Source organism: Aspergillus ochraceoroseus (assembly GCF_002846915.1).
Source record: "Aspergillus ochraceoroseus IBT 24754 chromosome Unknown P175scaffold_3, whole genome shotgun sequence".
Taxonomy (NCBI): Eukaryota; Fungi; Ascomycota; class Eurotiomycetes; order Eurotiales; family Aspergillaceae; genus Aspergillus; species Aspergillus ochraceoroseus.
Genome location: NW_024468478.1, coordinates 448,525 through 471,040, shown reverse-complemented (window position 1 = coordinate 471,040; position 22,516 = coordinate 448,525). Strand labels below are relative to the sequence as shown.

The window sequence follows — 22,516 nt, the reverse complement described above, 5'->3', positions numbered from 1 at the left end:
CCTCATACGGTACGATCCTCGCCCCTCCCGAAAACAGTCACCCGTCAAGATTTTCGGTTTCTTTCTCCACCGTAGTGGCAAGCAATCTTGGCGTCTGAAACCCTCATCAAAAATACAGAGAGTGCAGACTTGAACAGGCCAGAAATATCATAAGATCCGGATCATGGTTGCAGGTTTTGCATTTGATTTTTTATTATTTCATGATAATCGTACGGCAAATCTACAGTCTGCAAAATCGGCCGAAACATACGGAGAGACATTGGTAGTAAGTACCTTTGCCCCAGAGCGCTAAGGCAAGCATGGATGCCATACTCCGTAGGCATACAATACAACCCAACTTGAAGACGCTGGGGACTTTCGACGACTTTGGCTCTGGGATTGGTCCAAAGAAGCGGTAAACGGGACAGACAGCTGGCTGCCCCAGTACCTACTTTGCGGTCCATGGGACCACGATGCATTGCACGAGGGCCTTCTTCTATATTCTGAACAGACTATGGATTCGACGGTTTCTGTAAATCAAAAATCCTACCTAGGTAGGCATGGGTCAAGGATAGAGCGCTTATCCTTGGTCCAATCAATAGTAACTGGGTATATAAATTGTACAAAAATAAGGATGTAATGCTACTTTGATCTTCCTATTAAACAGACAGGTGATATATTGGCAATGCAACACTGAATTGAATGATCAACACGAAATGAACATTCTCCAAAAAAAAAGATGTTCGGATCTCCGATACGGGGAATCGAACCCCGAGCTGCCGCGACCATTAACTGTCAGTTTATGAAAGGCGGCGATGTTAGCCGTTACACCATATCGGATGTTGAAGAAAATGCGACGGTTTTAGATTGATAGCCTTAAGCTTTGTCCATCCGCCGCCCCACAAAGTTCAAACAAGTAGTAACCAACACGGCAGAATAAATTATGTTCTTCAGGAAAAGTTACCATGGTCTCGAGCTACCTATTTTCAGCATATGAACGTTGAAAATAGGAAAGGAAAAAAAATCATATCCTCCTCTCTACGGGGTACTTTGAGCATTACCTACTCCGTGGAATGAGAATCACAAGAAGAAGGAGAAGAAAAGAAAAAAATATAATGACTCCGATACGGGGAATCGAACCCCGAGCTGCCGCGGAACTTGCTTTCGATTAATGAAAGGCGGCGATGTTAGCCGTTACACCATATCGGACGAGATGTTGCTTGTGATCCTGATTTTGATATAATAGCTAGGAATGTAGATGCCAAAACAAACCCTTGTATCCGGCCTCTTGCCTCTTGGACCATTGTGTTTGCTTTTATTCATATACAGATCTTAAAGTCTTCATCATACTCTTGTTTTTATGAGCGTCGTGAAGCCTACTCTACTCGTCTATCGGGTGAGATATATACTCACACTCCCCATCTGTTGTGGCGTGCAATATATATATCCAGATGTAGATGCTGCGAGGCGCATCGTCCCAGGTAAAATAGTAGGCATTAGATAATTATCCATTTGAAAAGTACCTGCGTCATAATATCATCACGTCTTCTTACCCCCCCCTCCTCCCATAATCAAGCTTCTCCCACCGCATCGCCAACCCACACACCAAACAAAGCACCCCCGCCGCAACAACCAAATAAAACTCCCTCGCAATCACCTCCGCAACCGCATCAACAACACCAATCTGCACCTCTGGATCCGGAGACTCCCACACCACAGACGTCACTCCAGCCAGTGCCTGCCGCAGTTCGTCATCCGAGTACCCTCTATCCCCAATCGCATCCACCAGCAATGCATACCCCACGTTCTGGAAGATAGAACCCGCAACCGCCAGAACGATCGCAATCGAGCCCGTCTGGGCCATATTAGACAACACGGCGCTGTCTACTCGATCCTGCGGATTACGATTGATGACGTTTGAGATCCCGATCCCGTGCTGGAACGAGCAACCGAGCCCGATCCCGATCAGGGCTTCCAGACCCAGGATCTGGGTCTCGGAGAGGGTGCGGGTAAGTGTTCCTGCCATAGCGCCGGCACCGGCAATCATGGACACCCCGCCGGCGATGTAGATGAGGTTATACCTGCCAAGGATAGGAAGGAGACCACCGACCAGCATGGCGACGACAATGAAGACCAGGATGAATGGTAAGATGCGGACGGTTTGCTGGAGTGGGTCAAGACCACGCGTGAATGCGAAGAAGAGAGGGATGTAGTAGAGCGTTACGCCGTAGGCAGCGCCTGCACAACCGGATGCCCACCACAGCGGGAGGAGGTCAAAACGGGACAGCAGGTGTAGTGGGAAGGCACGCTGTTCGGGGGTGGTCAGGATGCAGAAATATTGCTGGAGGGCCCATGCGATGAAAACCACACCGAATAGCACCCAGACGGTGATTGAGGATGCCGAGCCCCAGGGCCAGATAGGACCCGAAAATTCTAGAGCCAGAGCAAACAGTACGGGGACGGCCATGTTGAATGCGATCCCCAGGGGGTCGATGCGGGATAGTCGGTGGAACAACGGGATGTCTGGGCCGATGTACTTGCTCGGGAGGCAGACGAAGGATACCACGGCACATAGCCCGGTCCAGGGGAGGTTCATGTACAACGCCCAGCGCCAGGTGGTGCTTGGATTGGAAGCGAGGGCTGACCCAATCGGGCCTCCGATGACTAGGCCAACTGCCCAGGCTGCGCTGAGCAAGCCAAAGAGGCGGGGGGTTTCCGAGGGAGTGGCAAAGACCGCCATGAAGGTGAAGTTGCTAGAATTGTGAGTCTCCTTCCTCCTTTGCTGTCTCACAGTGGGATGGGGGACATACATACCCTTGGGAAACAATGGCAGCACCGAGACCCATGATGACTCTCCCCACAATGACAGTTGAAATGTTATGTGCAGCACCGGCGACAGCAGCGCCAACCATGAAAACAATCAGGCTGGTGATGTAGATCCAACGCAAATCCAAGCAGTACATGATCTTCCGCGAGAGGGCGAGGACGGCAAACACCGAGAGACTAAACGAGAGTCCAATCCAAGGGAGGAGCTGGATGCTGCCGAAGGCTTCATAAAAACGAGGTTGGATATTGGCGACATTGCTAACATCGTATCCTAACATCGTGAGTTAATCCAGACGGAGGGATTCCCATCAGAAGCTATAAGGAGCCCATACCACAGATGAGGGTGGAAAGCAGGGAGACCGCAATGGTGCCTTTCCACCTCCAGTCGGGAATGCCATCTCGAGGATGAGCTGCTGGCCCCGGAACATCTAGAACTGGACCATCTGCGTCGAGTTTCTCAGTGAATCGAGTCTCCGAAGAGCTGGAGGTTGGAATTTCATCACCCATAGTTGCAAGAAACGGAGGGAACAAATATCCAGAGACTAATAACACGACCAGACCAAGACACACTATAGAGGTATTATACTCCCTCGCATCTCACCTCGATTATGTCGACTCAGAGTAGTCACGCATCAGCACTTGGAAATGAGACTGAACCTGGAAGTCCGCTAGTGTTACCGAAAATGGCATCCACAGGGAATCGCCTGCATCATTCACTCAAGGGCATTTCATCCTATCCAGTAAATGCTACAGTTAAGTCATTCACTGATAACAAAAATAGCACTTCACCTTACACCACACAACCACCACAAACACACCAGCGCTACTATCCACTGCCAAAGTCTCAACTGGATCAACCTTAGTATTGAATTTGTTTAAATCCCAGTATACAAATAAATAAGCACTAGCGGCGGAATGACCTGTATGCTACAGTAAACAGACAGGCTTATATGACTCTCTCATTGGGTTAGCAGTATATATATAGTGAGAGTCCTGCAAGGAATCAAAAGGGCTGCCTGCTATTTACAGAGTAGTCCACCAAATAAGTTGACTGCAACAAATTCCCGTGCAAGTAAAACAATATTTATTCTAGGATCTCATATGAGGTGAATGAACTCTTACGAAGATTAGTTAATGCGCGTGTAGGGCTACAAATCTCTTTTGTGTTAGGTTTATCTAGTCAATTTGGAGAACCAAATACCATAAGTCCGATATGGTGTAACGGCTAACATCGCCGCCTTTCATAAACTGAAAGTTAATGATCGCGGCAGCTCGGGGTTCGATTCCCCGTATCGGAGTCACTTTTTTTATTTTTATATTTTTGTATTTATTTATCCCCCCATCTGTCTTGCATTATTACTTGCTTACGGAGTATATCACTGTCGTCCTACCTAGGTAGTAGTGAGATTATGCTTTTACCGGAGAATATTCTTGCAAGTATATCATTGAAGCCAAGAACCATGTCAGATTATGTATCTAACTAGCTGATAATTGTATATGTCAATATATCCTCATTAGAATCAGAACAAATCATTAATCATCACTCATGTGCCCGGATACGGCGCAACCTTTGGTGTCGTCGTGTTCGAGCTGGTAGATCTACCGAAAATAGACAGGACCGACTTGGACCTGGTTGGTTTCATAGAATTAGAGTCACTCTTTGACTCGCTGGCAGTCTCCTGCTTGGGATCGTCCTTCTTCGTCACCTGAGCCTCACGGGCCTGTCGTGCTTCTTTAATACCTTGGTGGACTTCGGCAGTGGAGGCGCCGTGTGGTGCTGTGGTGACGAGAGTTTCCGTGCTCCTGATTTTGGTACCATCAGCGGACTCCTCGTTCATCTTTCCAATTTCGTCTTCCGTTACAAGTCGCTCGTTCTCGATACGAACTTCGCGGCCGCGTTTGTGGCAGTACCAGAGGACGAAGAGGAGGACTATGCATGGTTAGCACTGCATATTTATCACTGCTCGCGGTAAACAGAAATACTTACTGAACAAAGCCAATGACCAAAGAACATTCATACCCAGGGCGGCCGGAAACCGAGCCCTGAGGAATGCTATGATGGATCGGAACATCCCTACGATCGCGGCAGGTTTCCCGACCAACTCCTTCAGGTTGGGTACTTTGATGCCCATCTTGTTCGCGGCAGCTGCTGCCTTGCCGATATTATCGACATTGATTCCGCTTTGGGTCGCCCGCTCTGCAGCGGCCGCGATAATCTCTGGAGCGAGAGACTCGGTCCATCGCTCGGGGAGCTTTTCGATCAGCTTCTGCAGAAAGCCCGGGAGCTGCGAGTATGTGTCTTGTAACTGCCTGTTGCCGTTGGTGAGCAGCATCTCGAGATCGTGATAAGCGGTTGGAACGCCGTTGATCAGGTCCTTGAAAATGAGCTTGAATTTCCGGAGGAGTTCTTGCGTCTCGTCGCCGATTGAAAATACCCTGTTATTGTCGGCGGCGAGGTTGAGTCGGTCGAGGATCTCTGTCATATCTTCTCTTTCTTGCGCTGCTTCCTTCAAGTTGTTTTCCCGAGCGGCGGTGGTAGGGGATCCTGTAGTTTCTTTGACGACTTCCTTATCCTAGTTGCATCGCACTAGTTAGAAACACTTAAAAAAAAAAAAATAAAAAAAAAAATCAAACTCTCCCTCCCCTAGGAAGACAACCCAGAGGGGAGAGATACCTTCTTCTCATGATTTCTCCTCCACATCCAACTCCATGACTTCATCTTCTTCTCCGGTTGCCGGGGCTGCGAACTAGGCGCAGAACTCTCAATCTTCACAGAAGAAGCCTGTACGCTATTCAAGGGCTCCGTTTCCGCGCGGGATCTCATCTGTCTCGCTTCTTCGCCCAGTTCCCTACCGAACTCCTCCGCCGGCGACATCGGTAGCTCTGTCTCTATAGTAGCCTCGAGAGTGGTGGCGGGTTCGGCAGCTCGGTCGCCGGTCTCTGGGGGAAGGGGACTGGATATCTGTTCCATGGCTGGGGAGGAGTCCACGGCAACATTCCGCAAGAAGGCCTCATCTTCAGCTGTTAGAACGGGATCTTGCGACTTCCGACGGGATTTCTGGGATTTGGCTTTGAAGAGGTTGAATTGTTGCATCTTGGCTTAGTTCATATAGCGAGATAAGAGGTATTGTGGAGGAGATGGATCAGGGAGAGTGTAAAATATAGCTTTATGCTATTGCAATCTTTGGAAGATCATCTAACTGTGGAATCTAAATCAAAGGTTGGACAATAATATATACTAGGGATGATGGGAGGCTGGGGTCGTGTTGTTGATGAGGATCAGAATGGCGATGATATCACTATGTACTGCTGCTGCTGCCTGGGGCAGCACAGCTCTTTTCGGCCTTAGTCACTCACTGCACCGCCACAGCTCCTGATTGGCTGATCAGAAGTATCGGATCGGTACAGGTTATCTGGATGAAATTGATTATTATTTTATATGGTATATGTGGCCGAAAGAGGGTATTTGGGTTTGCTACATGTTGAGGTGTCAATATGGTGGGCAGGAACTACTTCCCCATGGGCAGTGGGAGACTCATGTATTATACTAGACGTATAATGAAGTTGGTCTAATATGAGAAATGATAAGAACTTGAAGACTTAAGAAACATGCGGTGAAGTAAAATTTCCAGTTGATATACTGTTTGTGGAGTCGACCTGTTGAGAGCGTAGCGTAAGGCTATCTCCTTGGCCGACATAGCTAGTCAAAGGGGTTCTTTACATCTAGTTAGGAGCGCACAATTATGTACAAGGGGTAGCAGACACCCGCTGTCTGAGTCGGCAGGGAGATGCTTTTAGAGCTAAACTAACATCATCAACCCGAGCTTAGGAGATGACAATTCTGAGTTTCTTCCCACTGCATGAGGTCCTGTCTCTTCAAAGTTCCTAGACTATAAGTCTGATCCCCCGGAAATCTTTGTGAACTCAAATTTAAGCAAAGAAGGGTATAATGGCCCGCGTTATTCTGCCAGAGCCGTGCCAGGATGTGGACAAGAAGGTGGTAGTTGTTGGAGACGTTTCTCGGCGATATCGTTGGGTGAATATACACTCCTATACATACCGCCTATACCCGTGGTAGATCGGCTGCCAGGATTTTTATCAAGATCTTTTCGGTTGTGGGTCTTATCAGAGGGCCTCTTCTGTTTCGAATGATGGAATTTCAATCTGTAGCGTTGGCTCGGTATGATGCCGGCCGAGAGGAGCAAGAGATTTAGGAAGAAACGCGGTTGGAATTGAAGGGCGATGGCTGTATAACGAATGCGTATGAGTTACCCTAGTTGACGAAAAGTGGCTAGAAATGGCTGTGATATTGCGGTGCATGCGCGAGGAGGAAGGACCGTTACGTCCATTTCGAGTCCTCTGATCCGGCTGCATCTTGGGCAGGAGGCTTGACAATATCCAGAAATCGACTATGAAATCTTTCTATCTCTGATTGAGAGCAATTTTCCTTTTCGAACACGGGCTCCTTTCCCACCTTGATTAAGGCAAGCCACTTCCCGTAGCGCTGATAGTGAAACTCAACCGTCTTTGATTCTAGGTCCTTTGTAGATGGGTATAAAACACTCACTCTCCTAAGCGCCGGTAGACGAGCAATCTGTGCACACAACACAGCCCAAGATAACTGCTCACCAAGAGGTTTAACTCTATCCACGAACAGAGGAACCGGGCGCAGCTGTAAGTATCGAACGCTGTGTCGCGCGTGGTCAGAAAGACGATCGAAAAGGTAGGTCAACGACGCGGGATTTGACCGAAAGGTGAAAATTATCCCGGAATAGAGGACTGGAAGTGCTTCGCGGTAAATCTGGCTGTTTGCTCGAAGAAGTGCGACGGGGAGTTGTATTCCTGGCGTTAGTGTGTATTGGAGCTTGACTGGAGGTTTATTATCGTGTCCGGGACCCATATGTAATCGGGGACCGGATGGATTTTTCTCAATAGCGACGTGAATCAGCTCGAGCTGACTGGAAGAGACTGAGAAGACATAGCTGTAGATGATGTAGCGGATCTCTCGGGGGAAAGCGAGGAAATACGAGGGCCTCAGCGGGGTTGGATCCTCGTCGCATGAGCCGATAGTTTCAGACACAGACTCCGAGTAGTCAGTCCTGATTTGCTTTACACTCATGATGGATATATTTGAGTTGTTGTCCCAACGGGAATGAAGCTGTAAGGTTGTCGAACTTTTGAATCCAGCAGTAACACAGACATCCCTCAGGTAGCCTCATCCTTTCCTAATCGGGTAATCACCGAGGGGCCTTGCATAGTCCAGAGGATTCTGCGGTCAGATTGAAATGAGTTGAACAGAAGATACCTGACTCATAAACTAAAGTATTCTAGTCCACTCAGGATATTTGCTGGAGAGCCATACGCTAAGGTTGGGGGTCTTGTTAACAAAGGGCAGTGCCGCTTTCGAAAAACTCTTCTCTCTTCCAAATTGGCCCCTTCGGACAACCTATTGGCAATGTATGAAGCTCGAGAAGATGGCTGCATCGCATGCGGAGCGGTTAGGTGTACATGGCGACGCACATGAACATGCCAAAGCATTCTGGATGGATGATAAAGGGCGAGAAGCTTTGGAGAAGTTATCTTACTCCTTAATATCCGACATATTATCGCTGCCTTGGTTAAATATCCACACCTACATAGCCTCTTATAATGATACGCAGGGCTATTCATCTCCCAGGGAAACGAGGGGAAACGAGGCCCTATTCAGATGGGACAACAAGTGACGATTGGTTTCGCTATACAAGAGGCCGCTTTCTGTCGAATGAAACCCACGAAATGGCCATCCGTCAAACTGCATTCGATATGGCGGAGCTGGCAAAGTGCCTTCGAGAGATTACTGTCTTTACCGATCAAAGGTCCTCTTAAGAGTAGTGATGTCATGAGGTAATAGATTGAAATCTATCTTATCTTATCTAACATAGATAGATAGTGCGGATCTCGGGTGGAAATACGTTATCCGTGTTCTCGGAATCCGGGGTCCGGTATTGCAATACCAACCCGTAAGATACGGTCATGACAAACTACTTCCGTACAGAGACATGGGTACATTGACAGGCGACACAGGAAGAGACACCGACCAACCAACATTGCAGTTCTGTACTTTGAATGACAATAAGATGGAATCAATATCAATCTTACCTTTTTATTATTCTATCTTCTATCTATTCGAAGCTGTATCGTACTCCTTGCGCACGGCGAATATCATCGATCATGATCGTCGTCTGGTCCGGATTTCGGCCCCCGCATTCAGCGTACCTTGAACTATAGTACTATACGTATTCATAACTAGCATATATTCAGCACCGTCTGTAGTCTCCCTCTCAACAACATCTCACTAAAATCTCTATAACCCTATCCCCCAAATGGTGCAAAACAAGACCCTCGTGTTCGCCAATGTGCCCCAAGGCCTCCCCGTCGCCGGGAAAGACTTGACCATCGAGAACCGCCCCATCGACCTCAACGCCCCCCTCCCACCCGGCAGCGTCCTGGCCAAGACCCTGCATATCTCATTCGACCCGTACCTGCGCCACCGACTCATCCACCCGCACGCGGTGACCGAGTTCCCACACATCCCGCTCAACGAACCCATCCCGAACACAGGCATAGTAAAAGTCCTGGCCGCAGCCCCTGCATCCCCAGAGGCAGAGGCAGAGGCAGAGGCAGAGGCACCCTTCCCCGTGGGGGCCATCCTCCGCGGCATGGTCCCGATCCAGGAATACGTCGTGCTGGGCGCCGCCGACCTGCCGCAGTTCGAGCGCATCGCGAACCCCCTCGCGCTGGACCTGCGGTACTTCCTGGGCCCGCTGGGCATGCCGGGACTCACGGCCTACTCGGCGTTTTACGAAATCGCGCAGCCGAAGCCGGGCGAGACGCTGTTTGTGTCTGCGGCGAGCGGCGCCGTCGGGCAGATTGTGTGCCAGCTGGCGAAGCGCGAGGGGTTGCGTGTGATTGGGAGTGTGGGGAGCGAGGAGAAGAGGGCGCTTCTTGTGGATCGCGTGGGTGTGGACCACGCTTTCAATTATCGGAGCGTGGGGAGTGAGAATGTGCGCGAGGAGTTGCGGAGGTTGGCTCCGGATGGGATTGATAGTGAGTTTTAACTACTGCTTCCCCCCCTGCCTGCCTGCCTGCCTGCCTAATACTATGATTATTGTTTACTCATATATTTTCGGCATAGTTTACTATGACAACGTAGGCGGGGAGCAACTCGAAGCTGCGATTTACGAACTAAACCACCGGGGCAGGATCGGTATGCGTTCCCTTTTCTTGATGCCAAACTTCCCCTGACCGGAAAAGAAAAAAAAAAAAAAAAACTAATGACTGGACAGTGGCATGCGGCTACGCCTCACAGTACCAAAAACCCGCGGAACAACGATACGGAGTCCGCAACACCGGTCTGGTCGTCGGCAAGTGTCTGACCTGGCGCGGATTAAGCGTGTTCGAGCCCGAGTTCGGCCCCAAATACGGCGAGGAGCACCTGAAGCGCGTGCAGGAATGGATTCAAAACGGCTCCATCAAGCCGATTCTGGACGTGACCAAAGGAATTGATCATGCTGCCGAGGGGCTGGTGCGGCTCTTCACCGGGGAGAATATTGGGAAGGCGGTTCTAGATTTAAGTCAAGAGGAGGAGGAGGAGGAGGAGGAGGAGGAGGAGTAAACTTGTGTATATATATATCATTATATGTAATATATATCATTATATTCAAATACTTGGGTTGTATCTAAAGGCAGGGATTAAAAAGGCATCCCCCCATCTGCTCCTCCTTGCAATGAGTTGGTTTGCATTGCAAAACAGTCCCAGTCTGACAAGAAGCCTCCGCGCAAAGGGTCGCTCAAGGAATCCAGGAACAGCGGCGAGGCGTCCTGCGGGTCCGGCGCAAAGGGGAGGTCCTCCATGTCTATGCCCAAGGATTCTTCGCCCGCTACGCCGGGATTCTTCGACGACCACATGTTGATTTCCTCGTAGCCGCTGGTTGCATTCTTGTAGGGATCCAATTCCGACAGATTATTATTAGTCCCCGCGGGGGCCAGCCCCCGTCGCCGAATCTGCAGTCGACTGAGACGTTGGCTGAATCGCATCCGCTCCGAGAACTGCTTGTACAATTCGATCAGGGAGTCGCAGAGACGTTTGATCTCCATCAGCGAGTAATGGGATCGGTCGATTGGCGAGAGACCGCGCGAGATATCCTGCAGGAGGTCCAGATCGGACGCTTCGGATGTCGCGACCAGAGTGCTGAAGATAAAGTAAATCGGCCGCAGCGAGAAGAGCGGCACCACCCACGCGAGAGAATTGATGCACTTGTCGGTAATGGACGACGACCGCGACGCAAAGTCTAACATCACCGTGAGCGTCAAGAGCGCGTTGCGTGCGTTCTGGAGGCATTCCTGGTGTAGTTTGGGGTCGGAGCCCTTCATGCCCAGTCGAATCACCGAGGTCATCATCGAGTAATAGACGAACTCGAGGTTCAGCCACTCAAAGGACAGAAACTCATTGTCACAGCAGGGGGCCTCCGACCGGTATTGTTGGATTTTCCTCGCAATTCGCAGCATGCGCTGCTGGAGCCCTACGAATCGGTCTTGCACATACGACGGGGTGTGGCCGGGGGAGTTCCAGTGTCGGGTTTCGCGCAGGAGGGCGTCCTGCACGGAGGCAATCTCAAGCAGGGTCAGCAGCATCGCATGCCCGGGCCTGGTGGGGACAAGGACGGTCGAGTCCACCTCCATGACGTCCGAACAGGCCGGTTGATACACATGTGCGGACAGCGCTTTGTCGAAGACATAGCATTTGATAGAGATCATTCGGATTTCCGCTCGGTCTTGTTCCGGAATCGATTCTTTGACGGGAGACTGGTTCAGCGATGCGCAGATCCGACACGCGAGCCGATTCAACCGCCAGCAGCCCCTCATATTCCCAATATCCTGCATCAACATTGCCTATCGGGCGATTTTTTTCTTTGTGAGATTCTGTTCTGCATCTTATATGGGACAGAAGAAATATGGGTCTTACCGCAGAGACGATGGCTTGTAAGAGGGATAACTCTGGCTCGGCTCGAGTGTCCAGTTGCTTGAGGGCGACGAGCACATTGCGCCGGTATCGTAGTCGCGCAAGGCCCAGATGCTTGTGCATTCTGTTGCTCTTCGAGCTCGAGTCCGTCGCAGTCAGAAAGGCGTATGCCAGGTAGTTCACGCAGATGATGTACCGGAGGCGAAGTTGGTCATGCACACTGCATTCGACCAGGCTCAACCCCATCTGTTCCAAACATTCCTTCGAAACGGTTTCATTAAACTCCAGGAAGTACGCCGTGGCGACGTTACTTGTATCATCTGCTGGATAAGTCAGCCGCATCCTTGTAACTGTCGAGCTAACGTACGATTGACGTACGATTGAGAGCCACATGCAGAAACTCGATCGACGGGTACATCCTGGGATCGTAGAATGCCGACCGATTCTGCCCAATCTCATCTAACCCCTCGAGCTTGGGTTCTGTGTTGGCCACTTGTTTCGCGAGCCTGATGGCTGATTCGAGAACAAAATGGCGTTCCCTGGCGAGATCCTGCGCGTTTCCCGAGTGGTGGTTGCAGAAATATCTCTGGAGATCTATCGAGGCCAGCGCCTGGCATTCTGGAGATTGGCTCTCGTCGACGGCATCGCTCTTGCCGGCGTGAGCGCGTTTGCTCTCTGAACCCAAGACGGACTGTGCGCGTCGCTTGCGCAGGCCCAGCGGTGGGAGGGAGGAGGGATCGATGTTGTTGTTGTTGTGGTTGTTGTTGTTGTTGTTGTTGTCTGCAGAGCTCGGTCGCAGCCCGCTCTCTGGGGACATTTCCGACGGTTCCGGCGGTTGGGGGTCTTGCACTGCGTCTTCATCCCCGGCCGAACTAAACGGGGTATCCTTGGGCGAGAAAAAGGCCCTCGACTGCTCGTCTGTCAAGTTGTTGTTCGACTGCTGCTCATCTATGGATTCCGACTGAGATCCAAACGCCCTAGAGCTTGCCTGTCTGATCGATTCCTCTAGCTGCGACATTCGCTGCAACATTTCGTCCATCCTACTCCTGCAAAGGCGTCTCCTATCAGCCCCGTCTGTTAGTCGTACCTGGAGAGGTTCAGACTTACGTGTCAAACCGGTTTGCTTGACTGGTACTCTTCGGTCGCTCACGAAGACAGGCAGTCTTCGTCAGAACACAGTTGCTACATGGGCTTTGCCGGTCGCATCGGATCTTCTTGAGATGGCATAAATCGCACTGTCCAACGATGAGCATGATGATCACATACGGAAGCCTATGGGGGGGTGCTTACTGCAGGTGGGAGTCGATGGGACTGCATTGTGTCTTCCCTTACAAGATGAGTTCAGATGGTTTTTTTTTTCCCGGTGGCGGCAAGAGAGAGTGAAGGTTTAAATAGTGATAAGAGGAGAGTCTAGAGAAGATAAAGAGATAACATCCTTCTCAACAAGATAAGCAGAGGTGTGTATTCTTGGAGTGCAGTCTTCCCTGCAAAGAGAATGGCTTAGGATCTACCTACTATGGAGGGGATGAATCCTAGTCCAGTTTCCCCAGGTTTCCCCGCAGTTTCTTTGATGCCACGATGGGAATTGCCATTGAACATTCGATTGAGTAAGAGAAATGAATCTGTGCAAGTCATTGAGAGAAGTGGAGTACAGGGTTGATACAATATTAGGATGATATCATTACTGTATTGTACAGGGTTGATACGTATTAAGATGATATCATGACTGTATTGTAAAGGCTTGGCACCCTAACCTACCCTACCCTATATAACCCTATTATAACCCTACTCTACCTTACCCTATTATACCCTACCTACCCTAACCCTAGCCCTACATTACCCTATATAACCCTACCGACCCTAAAATAGAGATCAAGTACTTGGGATATCATGACTGTATTGTAAAGGGTTGGCATGGATTACTATGCAGTAACCCTACCATTCTGAAAATAGAGATCAAAGTATCTACAAATATATCTAGTTAGATTCATCCTAATCAAAGATTAAAAACATAATTAATGCCGACTTTTCATCAGGATTGCATGAACAGGGTCAGGAGATACCTGGAAATCATAATCAGTTCACACTCTCTAGCTCTCACTCAGGTCCACTCACAATCGCCTCAAACTCATCATTCTTGGGTCTCGTCTGTCCCGGCAGGTTCTTGATGTCGTAATGGAGAATGATTTCCGCCATCAGGAGCTTGATATTGACGTGGCCCAGGAACCGCCCGGGGCACGCGTGTCTCCCATACCCAAAGGACAGGTCGTGCTTTCCAACACTCACGTACATATGTTTGTTCTCCTCTCCTGATACCTGGCGCGCGCGGTAATACCGGAGGCCGTCGAACTGATTGGGGTTTTCGTAGTGCACTGGGTCCATGTGGATGGAGCTGGTGGCACACTCGATCTTCGTCCCCTTGGGAATAAAGGTGCCATCGGATAGGGTCAAATCCGCGGTGGCCGCTCGTTGGAATGTAGCTGGATTCAAAATGTCAATACTTTTAAGAGCCCATCATACATACACACGGCGCAGGGGGGGCATACAGAGATCCGGAGCCGAAATGCGTTGGCTTTCCTTGATGAAACTGTCGAGCTTCATCATGCTTGCCAGGGACTCCTTGCTGAAATGGCCCTGCGGATCGCGGGGCGCTTGCTCCATCTCCTCCCTCAACATGGGAATGTATTCAGGGTACGCCGCCAGGTCGTACAGACATTGAGTAACGGACGCAAAGGTAGTCACGGTCCCCACGGCGACCAACGTCATCTGGTACAGAACCTGTTCGTCCAAGTTGGTCGCCAGATGCTCGTTCTTGCCCGACGTGAGATGATCGAACATGGACGGAGGATCTTCCAATGGACCACCCTGGCGGGCTTGTTTCTCTCGGATTGAGTCTGCAATGTAGCGGCGGGCCCCGTACCATTGGTCTTGGATCAATTTCCTTTCGGGGAGGAAGGCCCGGAAGATTATGGGACGCAGATAGGGCGGCCAGGCCTTCAGCTTTTTGATGGCGTCGAAAGTCGAGATGACGTACCCGGTGGTGCAGTCGATCCACTCGTCGATTTCCGTGACCTTTGTGCAATGGAATACTCGGGCATTTGCCGTCCCGATCAACTTCAAGACCCGGTCATGCACTTGGACAGAGGTCCAGTCTATTGAAACTTCAGCAACCAATCGTTTTTTTTTGGGGATCTCCGGGCTTGTTAAAACTCACCCTTGTACAGGCCAAACTCGCTGGAGAGTTTCCTCTGCAAGATCTCATGGACGATTGGAATGAACAAGGCTAATTAGGGGAACACAAGTTAAGCCTAGATTGCGAGCTGGGGGGGGGGGGGACAGCGACAGAAAAGCTTACGAAGAGACGGGGTCATTTTGGACTTGATCGCGTTGATAACATACTCGGGTGGACCGCCAAAGCGCGTGTATTCGACTTGCATATCCTGGAGAGAATATAGTCAGAGGGAACGCGGCCCGGACTTGAGACTCTCTGTCTGTCTTGGATGAAACGTACATTATCAATCGAAGCCTTGAAACTCAAGTGCGGATGACTCTTCAACTCATCCAGAAACCTCGTGGGCAGAACGAGCTTGACGCCATCGTTTGTGTTCATTCCAAAGATTTGGTCCGAGTACTGCGTATACCCGCGCCACATCAGCTCGCGAGGACGGTAGCAATACTCCAGGGCCCGGGCTTTGGCACTTCGCATCTCCTCTGCTAAGACCAGGGGCACCTTCAGCTTGTGAGAGGAACGGGTCCAACGCCAGAACAGGGTTCCCACGGCCAAGAGCGCATAGACAAGCCATTGCGATGTAATATCCCAGTCATCGAGATTGATTGCATGCCCACTCCAGTGGGACAAGGATGTGCTGAGCCTGTTCATTGTGTGGTGGTGGTGGTGTTTTGAGGTTGCCTCTTCGGAGGAGATGTGAAGTTATCCCAAGACTCCCGCTATCTTAAGTGTGCCACTAAGATAAAAAGGTGGAATCCGGAAGATGGGTTTTATTTTTATTCTTAGTCGTCCTGTTATTCGTCCAAAGATTATCCTCACAGCGTTATCTGTTCGTTCGGGCTCCGGACCCGATTCCCGGGAGAGAGATAGAGAGAGATAGAGAGAGAGAGATAGAGATAGACACAACCGGCTCGTTAAAAAAAAAAAAAAAGGAAAGACTGACTAAAATTCTTCAGCGGTCTCCAAGTCTTTCTTGTTTCTTCCTCTTATACAATCTCCTCACCATGTCTTCATCCCCCCAAGCCCAAGCCCTCGCGGGTAAAACCGCCATCATATCCGGTTCCTCCGCCGGCATAGGCGCCGCAATCGCGCAGGAATTATCGACCCGCGGCGCAAACATCGTCCTGAACTACCCGTTCCCCAGCCAGAAAGAAGAATGCGAACAGGTTGGCCAGGGACTCGGCGGCTCCTGGATCGCCGTGGAGGCCGATCTATCGACGCTCCCAGGCCCCGCCTATCTGGTGGAACAGGCCGTCAAGGCCTTCGGCGCCATTGATATTCTCGTGAACAATGCTGCTCGCGTCCCGCACCAGCCGGTGGGCACGATTGATCCGGAGACGTGGGAGGCGACGTTTCGATTGAATGTTCGGGGCACCTTGTTGCTCACCCAGGCCGCGTTGCCGCATCTTCGGCCCCGCAAAGAACCGTCCTCCTCCTCGTCGCAGACGCACGGCGGATCTAGGATTATCTGCATCGGCTCAGGGACCAGTCGCTGGCCCGAGGACGGCATGACCGTGTATTCGTCTACCAAGGGGGCGCTGGAGTCGATGGTCCGCGTGTGGGCGAAGGAGCTTCCGCCCAAGTATGGATGCACGGTGAACTGTGTTGCGCCTGGTCCTGTGAACACCAAGACCTTTCGCGATGGATGCGGTGATGCGCTCGACGAGGTCCTGGAGCACTATGCGAAGTTGACTCCGGCCGTGGGCGCGGTGGCCGAGCCGGAGGATGTGGCGTATGCGGTGGCATGCCTGGCGGATGAGAGAGCGAAGTGGATTAATGGACAGTATATCCAAGTGAATGGAGGGATGTTGATGAGTTAAGAGTAGAGATTGCTATTCGCATTACATATATGTATTTCCAAAATAAATAAAATAAAAGAATTATATATTATATTCACTAGTTTCACTTCGCCTTGGCCCAGCACGTTTCAAGAAATGGACCGAGCCTCTCTGGAGCCCAAGAGGGCACATATTGGGTAATGTCCACTCCAGGGATGTCAAAGACTCCATAAGCCATGCCAATCATCTGGGTGCAGATGACAGTGTTCAAGTCCTCCTTTCCTTGCGGGAACAGATGGTATACCCCCCTGTTTGAGGGCAACTCCTCGGTGATATTCCTAGAGAGATCCTCGACGGAGACATGAGTAACATCGAATGCCGAACCTGCCCTCGACTGGTCAGAAATAGATTGCATAGCATGGGAGGTATGATGAAGGAAAACAAACCGGTCACCCTCTCAACAAGCTGCACCAAGCCATCCAGTGAGATCCTCTCCCCCCTGATGGCGATTTCACGCGGCCAGTCCCCCGCCGGCAGGTCAACGAGAGCCGCGACCCCCCTGGCCACATCCCGGGTCTGCGTGAACACGACGATGCCCGATCCGTCCCCCGGCACCACGGCCTTCCTAGCCGGGAGGTCAAGGAGGATGTGCAGCGGGAGGAGATAGCTCTCGGCATACGGCAGACCCAGATAGTCCATAAACAGACCATTTCGGATACAGGTATATGCCATCGAGGGGGTTTTCTCTAGGAGACTTCTGGCCTGGAGGTGGGATTCCCTTGGAGGGTAGGGCATTTGTCTGGATGCTTGTTAAGCCACGGCGGCCCTCAAAAAACCCCGAATGGAAATTCAATAATCCATTCGTTAGAAAAGATAGCAGAGCACTTACTCCGGCGGCACATTATAGTCGATATTAAACTCACTCGGCACGAAGCGGGTGACGACGCCCGAGTCTGCGGCGGCCTGGATAAGATTCAGTTGCGCCTGGGAGGCGCCAGGCCAGAACAAATTAATGGCCGAGATCACGGTGTCGATCTGATGTTCTTGCAGTTGGGACGAGATTGCCGCGACGTTGCCGTAGTCAATCTCGACTAAGCTCGCCCCGGTCTGGTCTGTCTTGTGGGTTTCATGCTTGCCCGAGCTACGCTATATATATATATATACTTAGCGGTGGACAAGGAAGCAGTGAAGGACTGGGCATACCTGGCGGGTCAGAATGTAGACGGTATGTCTTCCTTGCTCGACAAGGGCATGGACGATTGTACGTCCAAGGTCCCCGGAGCCACCGGCTACCGCAACGATAGCCATATGGTTCGTAAAAAGTTGGTGCAAGTTGATGGGGAAAAAGGGGGGGGGGGGGGGGCTGGTTCTGAAAAATGGATCCAGAGGTGGACTTGACACAATATCTACAGCCGCCATAGTTCGGCGCGCGAGATTCCCCTCGGAAAACAAACGGAAGCCATCGGCCGACGGGAAAAGTACAGGCCCCGGTTACATACAGTCGTCATAAGTCTAGAATTGGCTGGATGGACGGATACGTTATTCAGATACGAAGATCCTGGCTTTCCCGGGGGCAACCCCCTATCTCAGGTTCCATTTGAGTTTACCGAGGCGCTAAAGAAATAATCTATCCTAAGGGAGGAGAAGAAGAAGAAGAAGAAGAGGAACAGTAGGAATGACCGTGTGTACCAGCGCATTGCCTAGTGATGAAGCTCGATTGCTGATGGCCCTTGATAACGGTGCCGCGCGTAGAAGAACCAATTCCCGAGAGCGACTAGCCCAACAACACCCTCGACAGCGCAAGCATAGTCTGAGAAGCATAGTTAGTTAGAGACTGAACGCGAAGAGAATAGGGCACGGGGATCCTTACTCATATCAGTCGGATCGCTGACAGGCGCCGTGGCCGGGAATTGGAAGAAAACAAAGGTCACCAGCCCAATAAGGACTGTGCCAGCATTGCAGATATAGCCCAACCAATTGGGGACCCGGAAGGTTCGAGTCGAGGGTAACATGTCCTCCGAGCGACCTCGGATGAGGAGCAGGAGTGGCGGGACCGAGATCGTGACCTGCTGGAATATCGCGGCGACACCAATCGTGGCGTTGAATGCTGGGATGGAAGGTTAGCAACAGAGAGCTGCTCTTGATGTAAGCTTGGGGGGGGGGGGGGGGGGGGAGGCCTCGCTTCTCACTGACCAAGAGAGGAAATAAGATATAGGACGCCAATCAAGAACATGACCCCAAAATTCAGGAGGACGGACCATACGGGGACGCGCAACTTGGGATTGATTTTGCTCAGGTGCGATGAAAAGGCCAACCCCTTGTCCCGGCCGAGACTCATGGTCATCATGGACGCGACTTGAGTGCAGGCGATGCTGCCGAATGGGAGCATCAACAAGATGAGGACCGTAAATACAATGCTGCACGCATTGGAGCGTGTGGCTTGCAGCCAGATTTCAAACAGCGGCAGCCCATTGGCATTACTCAGGACTGCACCCATGTCCGTGAGGCAGTACAACATGGAGAGGGCAAATGCAAACGTTGTCACGAACGAGATCACCAGGGCCGACAGAATTGTCTTGGGGACGACCACGGGGGCGTTGATCACTTCATCCACCAGATGAACACATCCATTGATCGGGCAAAACACGATGATCGGAGCCGTGAGAGCGATCAAAAACTCCACGCCAGTCGGCCATCCCGACGTTTCCACGTAGTTGAGCCAGACAAAACTCGAATCTTGCTTTTGCTCGGCCCTGGCTAAACAGGTGATCATGATGGTGAAGAAGGAGGCGAGACTAAGCACGACTTTTTAATTTTAACCCCCCCCCCCATTCCATTAGTGTCGATTTCGACGGTTGGGGGAGGGAGACATGACTTACATCCGAAAGTATAGAATTTGGGGAGTCCACGATGGCCAAAAAGGTTGGCCACTAGGGAGAGGACGTTCATGGACTGAAAGAGGAGAAAGCTCTGCCATGGATGAGCCACAAAGTTCGGGTTGGCGTTGTAGATGAGGGCATAGACGCATTGGCAGACGGCGCCCTGACTGGAAGCGGCCATGGCCAACCACGAGAACCAATTGAAGAAGCCGGTGAAGTAGCTCTGTTCGCAGAGGTCAGCAACCCATCCCGAAAGCAAAGGGGGGGAGAGCCCTTGTTTTTTTCACCCACCACTTGTCGATTCACGGCTTTGGGCGCCAGCAGCGAGGCCCAGTGGTATTGCCCCCCCGTCGTGGGGTAGGCCGAGATCAGCTCCGCGAGTGTGATGCCGATGAAAAAGTAGATGACCGGAATACAGATCAGGGTCCAGAGGGTCACCATGGGGCCGTAGATGAGGGAGATGATCATGGTGACCGAAAAGACTAGCCAGCTATTGCTCATATTGTAGCCAGCCGCGAGAATCCCCAGCCAGGTCATCTCCTTCTTCATGGTGGCTACAGGGTAACCATCCAAACTAACCATCTCTCCCTCCGAAGTCTGCACCATGGTATCGGCGATGGTGAGGGATTTCTGCAGGGGGGCGTCTGGTGGTGTCTCCTTGCCTCCCGAGGGAAACTCGGCTAAAGCGGTGCCTCTGTCTATCATGGTGATACGAATGGGAAGAAATATCAAAGATGGAGGGGGGGGGGAAAAAAAAAAAAAGGTGAATGGCCTGGCTTTGATTGACCAGATATATACAGAAGTTACTTTTATTAGACTAGAGGAGCTCCGCGATATCAGAGATACCCTAATACTATACTAGTGGGTAACTCTTATCAATAAACTATATGGGACACAGCGGAGAACCTCACTTCCGGCCCAAGATTCAAAGAGCAGAAAACGATAAGAGCCGGAGCGAGGAGATCCTGCCAATCAGACCCGCGGTAGAGTGTAACTTGGCCTGGGGGTAACTGAGATGACTGAACAGCATCATATTCGGTACCTAACGCTGGATATAGCAGAGATGATCATATATCATTTCCCATACATACATCCACCAACTGGAACTTGTTCACGGCCTTTCAGAGTCCAAATCCCAGGTGCTTTCGAGCTGGTTTTAATGGAACGAATCCCCGCGCCTTCCTACGGACTCCGGTCTCCCGCCGGCTTTTCGCGTCCGAGGTCCGGAGGGGGGATAAACTGAGGTCTATACTACTCCTGCAGGAACCGGAGACCTACATGCAGCCGCCTGCAGGGCTTGTCAACTTGATAGATATTTAGTGTAGGGTTACATGTACAGAAGGATTGATGATGACCGTATATTCTAATAACCCTAACCTAACCCTAACCTAACCCTAACCCTAACCTAATCTATTGGGGGTTTCTAAAGAGCTTCCAAAAGCCACCCAAACCCACGCATCGTATCGTTCAAGTATAACCCACTCCGTCGGTGCTGCGGAAAGTTGGCATAAAACACATGCGGCAGCCCCGCATACAAATCCACCCGCGTGGGCACTCCACACTCGCTGCGCAGCACCCGTTCATAGATTAACGCTTCGTCGCGGAGGACATCCATCCCACAGATCTGGAAGTAGGTTCGCGGAAGACCCTGGTGTCCGGTGGGCCAGTTGAATGGAGACCACAGATGCGATGCCAGATCGGGCTGGTATGCCTCGCCGTACATGCGCATGGCGGCTTCGGGGAGAATTGGCGCATTCCGGTTCTGTTCGCGGCTGAGGTACATCGGTCGGTATTGCTCGGGAACAACCTCTGGGTTCAGGAGGAGGGGGATATTAAGCCAGAGGCCCGTGATCGTGATCGCGTGCGGGAGCTTCTCGTCGCGCGCGAGATGCGATAAGATGGCCGCGATGTTCCCCCCGGCGGAGGTGCCGCCAACGATGAATCCGGCGCTGGCGTCGGCATTCAAGCTCTCCGTGTTTGAGGAAATCTGAAAGGGTTACGTTAGAAAGGGAAGGCCCCCCGCCGCTTCCAGCATACAAGATTGGAAAGAGAAAAAACATACCCATTTCAGCGCATCCCACGAGTCCTCGACCGCTGTGGGAAACTTATGTTCCGGAGCCAGACGATACTCGACACTCAGTGCCACAGCGCCGTACTGCTGGACGGCCTCGATACAGTTCCGGGCCTCCATCTCAGGACACCCAAAGCAAAAGCCGCCGCCGTGGAAGAGAACGACCAAGGGACGACGAGCACCCGGGGGCTGCTGCTTGGGCTGATATACCAGGGTCCTCGCCGTCGTCCCATCCCGCAGCGGGATCTCGATCGTGGAGTGTGTGACATTTGTGATTGTAGGGCTCAGTAGAGCCTTCCTGGCAGCCTCCTTGTAAAGAGGATCCCATTGTAAGCGGGTTGGTGCGATGCTCTCCACCCGATAGTCTTTGTCGAAGCGAGGGCCGATACCGTTGGCGATCAGCTGGGAGCGGACCAGTAGGTTAGCGATCTTAAACAGGAGTCTTTCTTTCTTCCCTCGCGGTGCTGGAATACTGACCTCCGACAGCTCGGGATCGATTTCGCCCAGCTGCAGCCAGGTTTCTGGATCTTCGTATGCCATGATTTGGGATCTGTTTCGGTGCTACTAACGACGACTTGGTTAGATGGGCCATCCATTGGCCAAGTAAATATGTAAATAGGCTGCCTGCCGCATCCGCCGCCCTCCGGGGGCTCGGGATCCGGGGACGTATCTAGTTATCTTAGGGCAGTTTCGCTTAGAAATAACTATGTATGTTCACTTAGTTCTCTATCCCAAAACCCCTTTCACTTTCTA

General features: G+C 51.3%; 10 protein-coding genes and 3 non-coding genes across 13 annotated transcripts; 3 read left to right on the top strand and 10 right to left on the bottom strand.

The window, feature by feature from the left end:
• Window positions 1-728: 728 nt before the first annotated feature.
• P175DRAFT_0t53 lies at window positions 729-819 on the bottom strand. The gene has a single exon. It is a non-coding gene; the product is annotated as a tRNA-Glu (tRNA).
• A 279-nt stretch (window positions 820-1,098) lies between these two features.
• Window positions 1,099-1,188, bottom strand: P175DRAFT_0t52. The gene has a single exon. It is a non-coding gene; the product is annotated as a tRNA-Glu (tRNA).
• A 340-nt stretch (window positions 1,189-1,528) lies between these two features.
• On the bottom strand, window positions 1,529-3,592 carry P175DRAFT_0476589 (uncharacterized protein; the record flags this gene model as incomplete). Its single annotated transcript, XM_040895283.1, has 3 exons — window positions 3,138-3,592; window positions 2,794-3,076; window positions 1,529-2,732 (listed from the first exon to the last, which is right to left on the bottom strand). The coding sequence occupies exons 1-3, from the start codon at window positions 3,310-3,312 to the stop codon at window positions 1,529-1,531; spliced, it is 1,662 nt and encodes a 553-aa protein (XP_040752849.1). The 5' UTR covers window positions 3,313-3,592.
• A 420-nt stretch (window positions 3,593-4,012) lies between these two features.
• On the top strand, window positions 4,013-4,103 carry P175DRAFT_0t60. The gene has a single exon. It is a non-coding gene; the product is annotated as a tRNA-Glu (tRNA).
• A 153-nt stretch (window positions 4,104-4,256) lies between these two features.
• P175DRAFT_0476587 (uncharacterized protein) lies at window positions 4,257-6,075 on the bottom strand. The gene is made up of 3 exons (XM_040895282.1): window positions 5,480-6,075; window positions 4,793-5,378; window positions 4,257-4,735 (listed from the first exon to the last, which is right to left on the bottom strand). Exons 1-3 carry the CDS (start codon window positions 5,897-5,899, stop codon window positions 4,350-4,352), a joined length of 1,392 nt encoding a protein of 463 aa, XP_040752848.1. The 5' UTR covers window positions 5,900-6,075; the 3' UTR covers window positions 4,257-4,349.
• Window positions 6,076-7,144: 1,069 nt separating this feature from the next.
• P175DRAFT_0544814 (uncharacterized protein) lies at window positions 7,145-7,946 on the bottom strand (the record flags this gene model as incomplete). Its single annotated transcript, XM_040900387.1, has 1 exon — window positions 7,145-7,946. Exon 1 carries the CDS (start codon window positions 7,922-7,924, stop codon window positions 7,145-7,147), a length of 780 nt encoding a protein of 259 aa, XP_040752847.1. The 5' UTR covers window positions 7,925-7,946.
• A 1,195-nt stretch (window positions 7,947-9,141) lies between these two features.
• P175DRAFT_0522737 (MDR family NADP-dependent oxidoreductase) lies at window positions 9,142-10,459 on the top strand (the record flags this gene model as incomplete). Its single annotated transcript, XM_040899279.1, has 3 exons — window positions 9,142-9,891; window positions 9,980-10,051; window positions 10,131-10,459. Exons 1-3 carry the CDS (start codon window positions 9,168-9,170, stop codon window positions 10,457-10,459), a joined length of 1,125 nt encoding a protein of 374 aa, XP_040752846.1. The 5' UTR covers window positions 9,142-9,167.
• Window positions 10,460-10,514: 55 nt separating this feature from the next.
• On the bottom strand, window positions 10,515-13,322 carry P175DRAFT_0522736 (Zn(II)2Cys6 transcription factor). The gene is made up of 5 exons (XM_040899278.1): window positions 13,097-13,322; window positions 12,914-13,041; window positions 12,185-12,852; window positions 11,810-12,126; window positions 10,515-11,736 (listed from the first exon to the last, which is right to left on the bottom strand). Exons 1-5 carry the CDS (start codon window positions 13,121-13,123, stop codon window positions 10,537-10,539), a joined length of 2,340 nt encoding a protein of 779 aa, XP_040752845.1. The 5' UTR covers window positions 13,124-13,322; the 3' UTR covers window positions 10,515-10,536.
• Window positions 13,323-13,903: 581 nt separating this feature from the next.
• P175DRAFT_0476581 (cytochrome P450) lies at window positions 13,904-14,791 on the bottom strand (the record flags this gene model as incomplete). The annotated part of the gene is made up of 2 exons (XM_040895281.1): window positions 14,331-14,791; window positions 13,904-14,306 (listed from the first exon to the last, which is right to left on the bottom strand). Exons 1-2 carry the CDS (start codon window positions 14,642-14,644, stop codon window positions 13,904-13,906), a joined length of 717 nt encoding a protein of 238 aa, XP_040752844.1. The 5' UTR covers window positions 14,645-14,791.
• Window positions 14,792-15,967: 1,176 nt separating this feature from the next.
• On the top strand, window positions 15,968-16,884 carry P175DRAFT_0522734 (SDR family NAD(P)-dependent oxidoreductase). The gene has a single exon (XM_040899277.1). It carries the CDS (start codon window positions 16,040-16,042, stop codon window positions 16,853-16,855), a length of 816 nt encoding a protein of 271 aa, XP_040752843.1. The 5' UTR covers window positions 15,968-16,039; the 3' UTR covers window positions 16,856-16,884.
• A 53-nt stretch (window positions 16,885-16,937) lies between these two features.
• On the bottom strand, window positions 16,938-18,151 carry P175DRAFT_0556420 (uncharacterized protein; the record flags this gene model as incomplete). The annotated part of the gene is made up of 4 exons (XM_040900694.1): window positions 18,017-18,151; window positions 17,703-17,959; window positions 17,260-17,612; window positions 16,938-17,197 (listed from the first exon to the last, which is right to left on the bottom strand). The coding sequence occupies exons 1-4, from the start codon at window positions 18,119-18,121 to the stop codon at window positions 16,938-16,940; spliced, it is 975 nt and encodes a 324-aa protein (XP_040752842.1). The 5' UTR covers window positions 18,122-18,151.
• A 362-nt stretch (window positions 18,152-18,513) lies between these two features.
• Window positions 18,514-20,298, bottom strand: P175DRAFT_0476570 (putative choline transport protein; the record flags this gene model as incomplete). The annotated part of the gene is made up of 5 exons (XM_040895280.1): window positions 18,514-18,623; window positions 18,684-18,920; window positions 19,007-19,618; window positions 19,693-19,915; window positions 19,984-20,298. The coding sequence occupies 5 exons, from the start codon at window positions 20,296-20,298 to the stop codon at window positions 18,514-18,516; spliced, it is 1,497 nt and encodes a 498-aa protein (XP_040752841.1).
• Window positions 20,299-21,068: 770 nt separating this feature from the next.
• Window positions 21,069-22,482, bottom strand: P175DRAFT_0476567 (alpha/beta hydrolase). Its single transcript, XM_040895279.1, has 3 exons — window positions 22,241-22,482; window positions 21,755-22,165; window positions 21,069-21,679 (listed from the first exon to the last, which is right to left on the bottom strand). The coding sequence occupies exons 1-3, from the start codon at window positions 22,301-22,303 to the stop codon at window positions 21,116-21,118; spliced, it is 1,038 nt and encodes a 345-aa protein (XP_040752840.1). The 5' UTR covers window positions 22,304-22,482; the 3' UTR covers window positions 21,069-21,115.
• Between the last annotated feature and the right edge of the window lie 34 nt (window positions 22,483-22,516).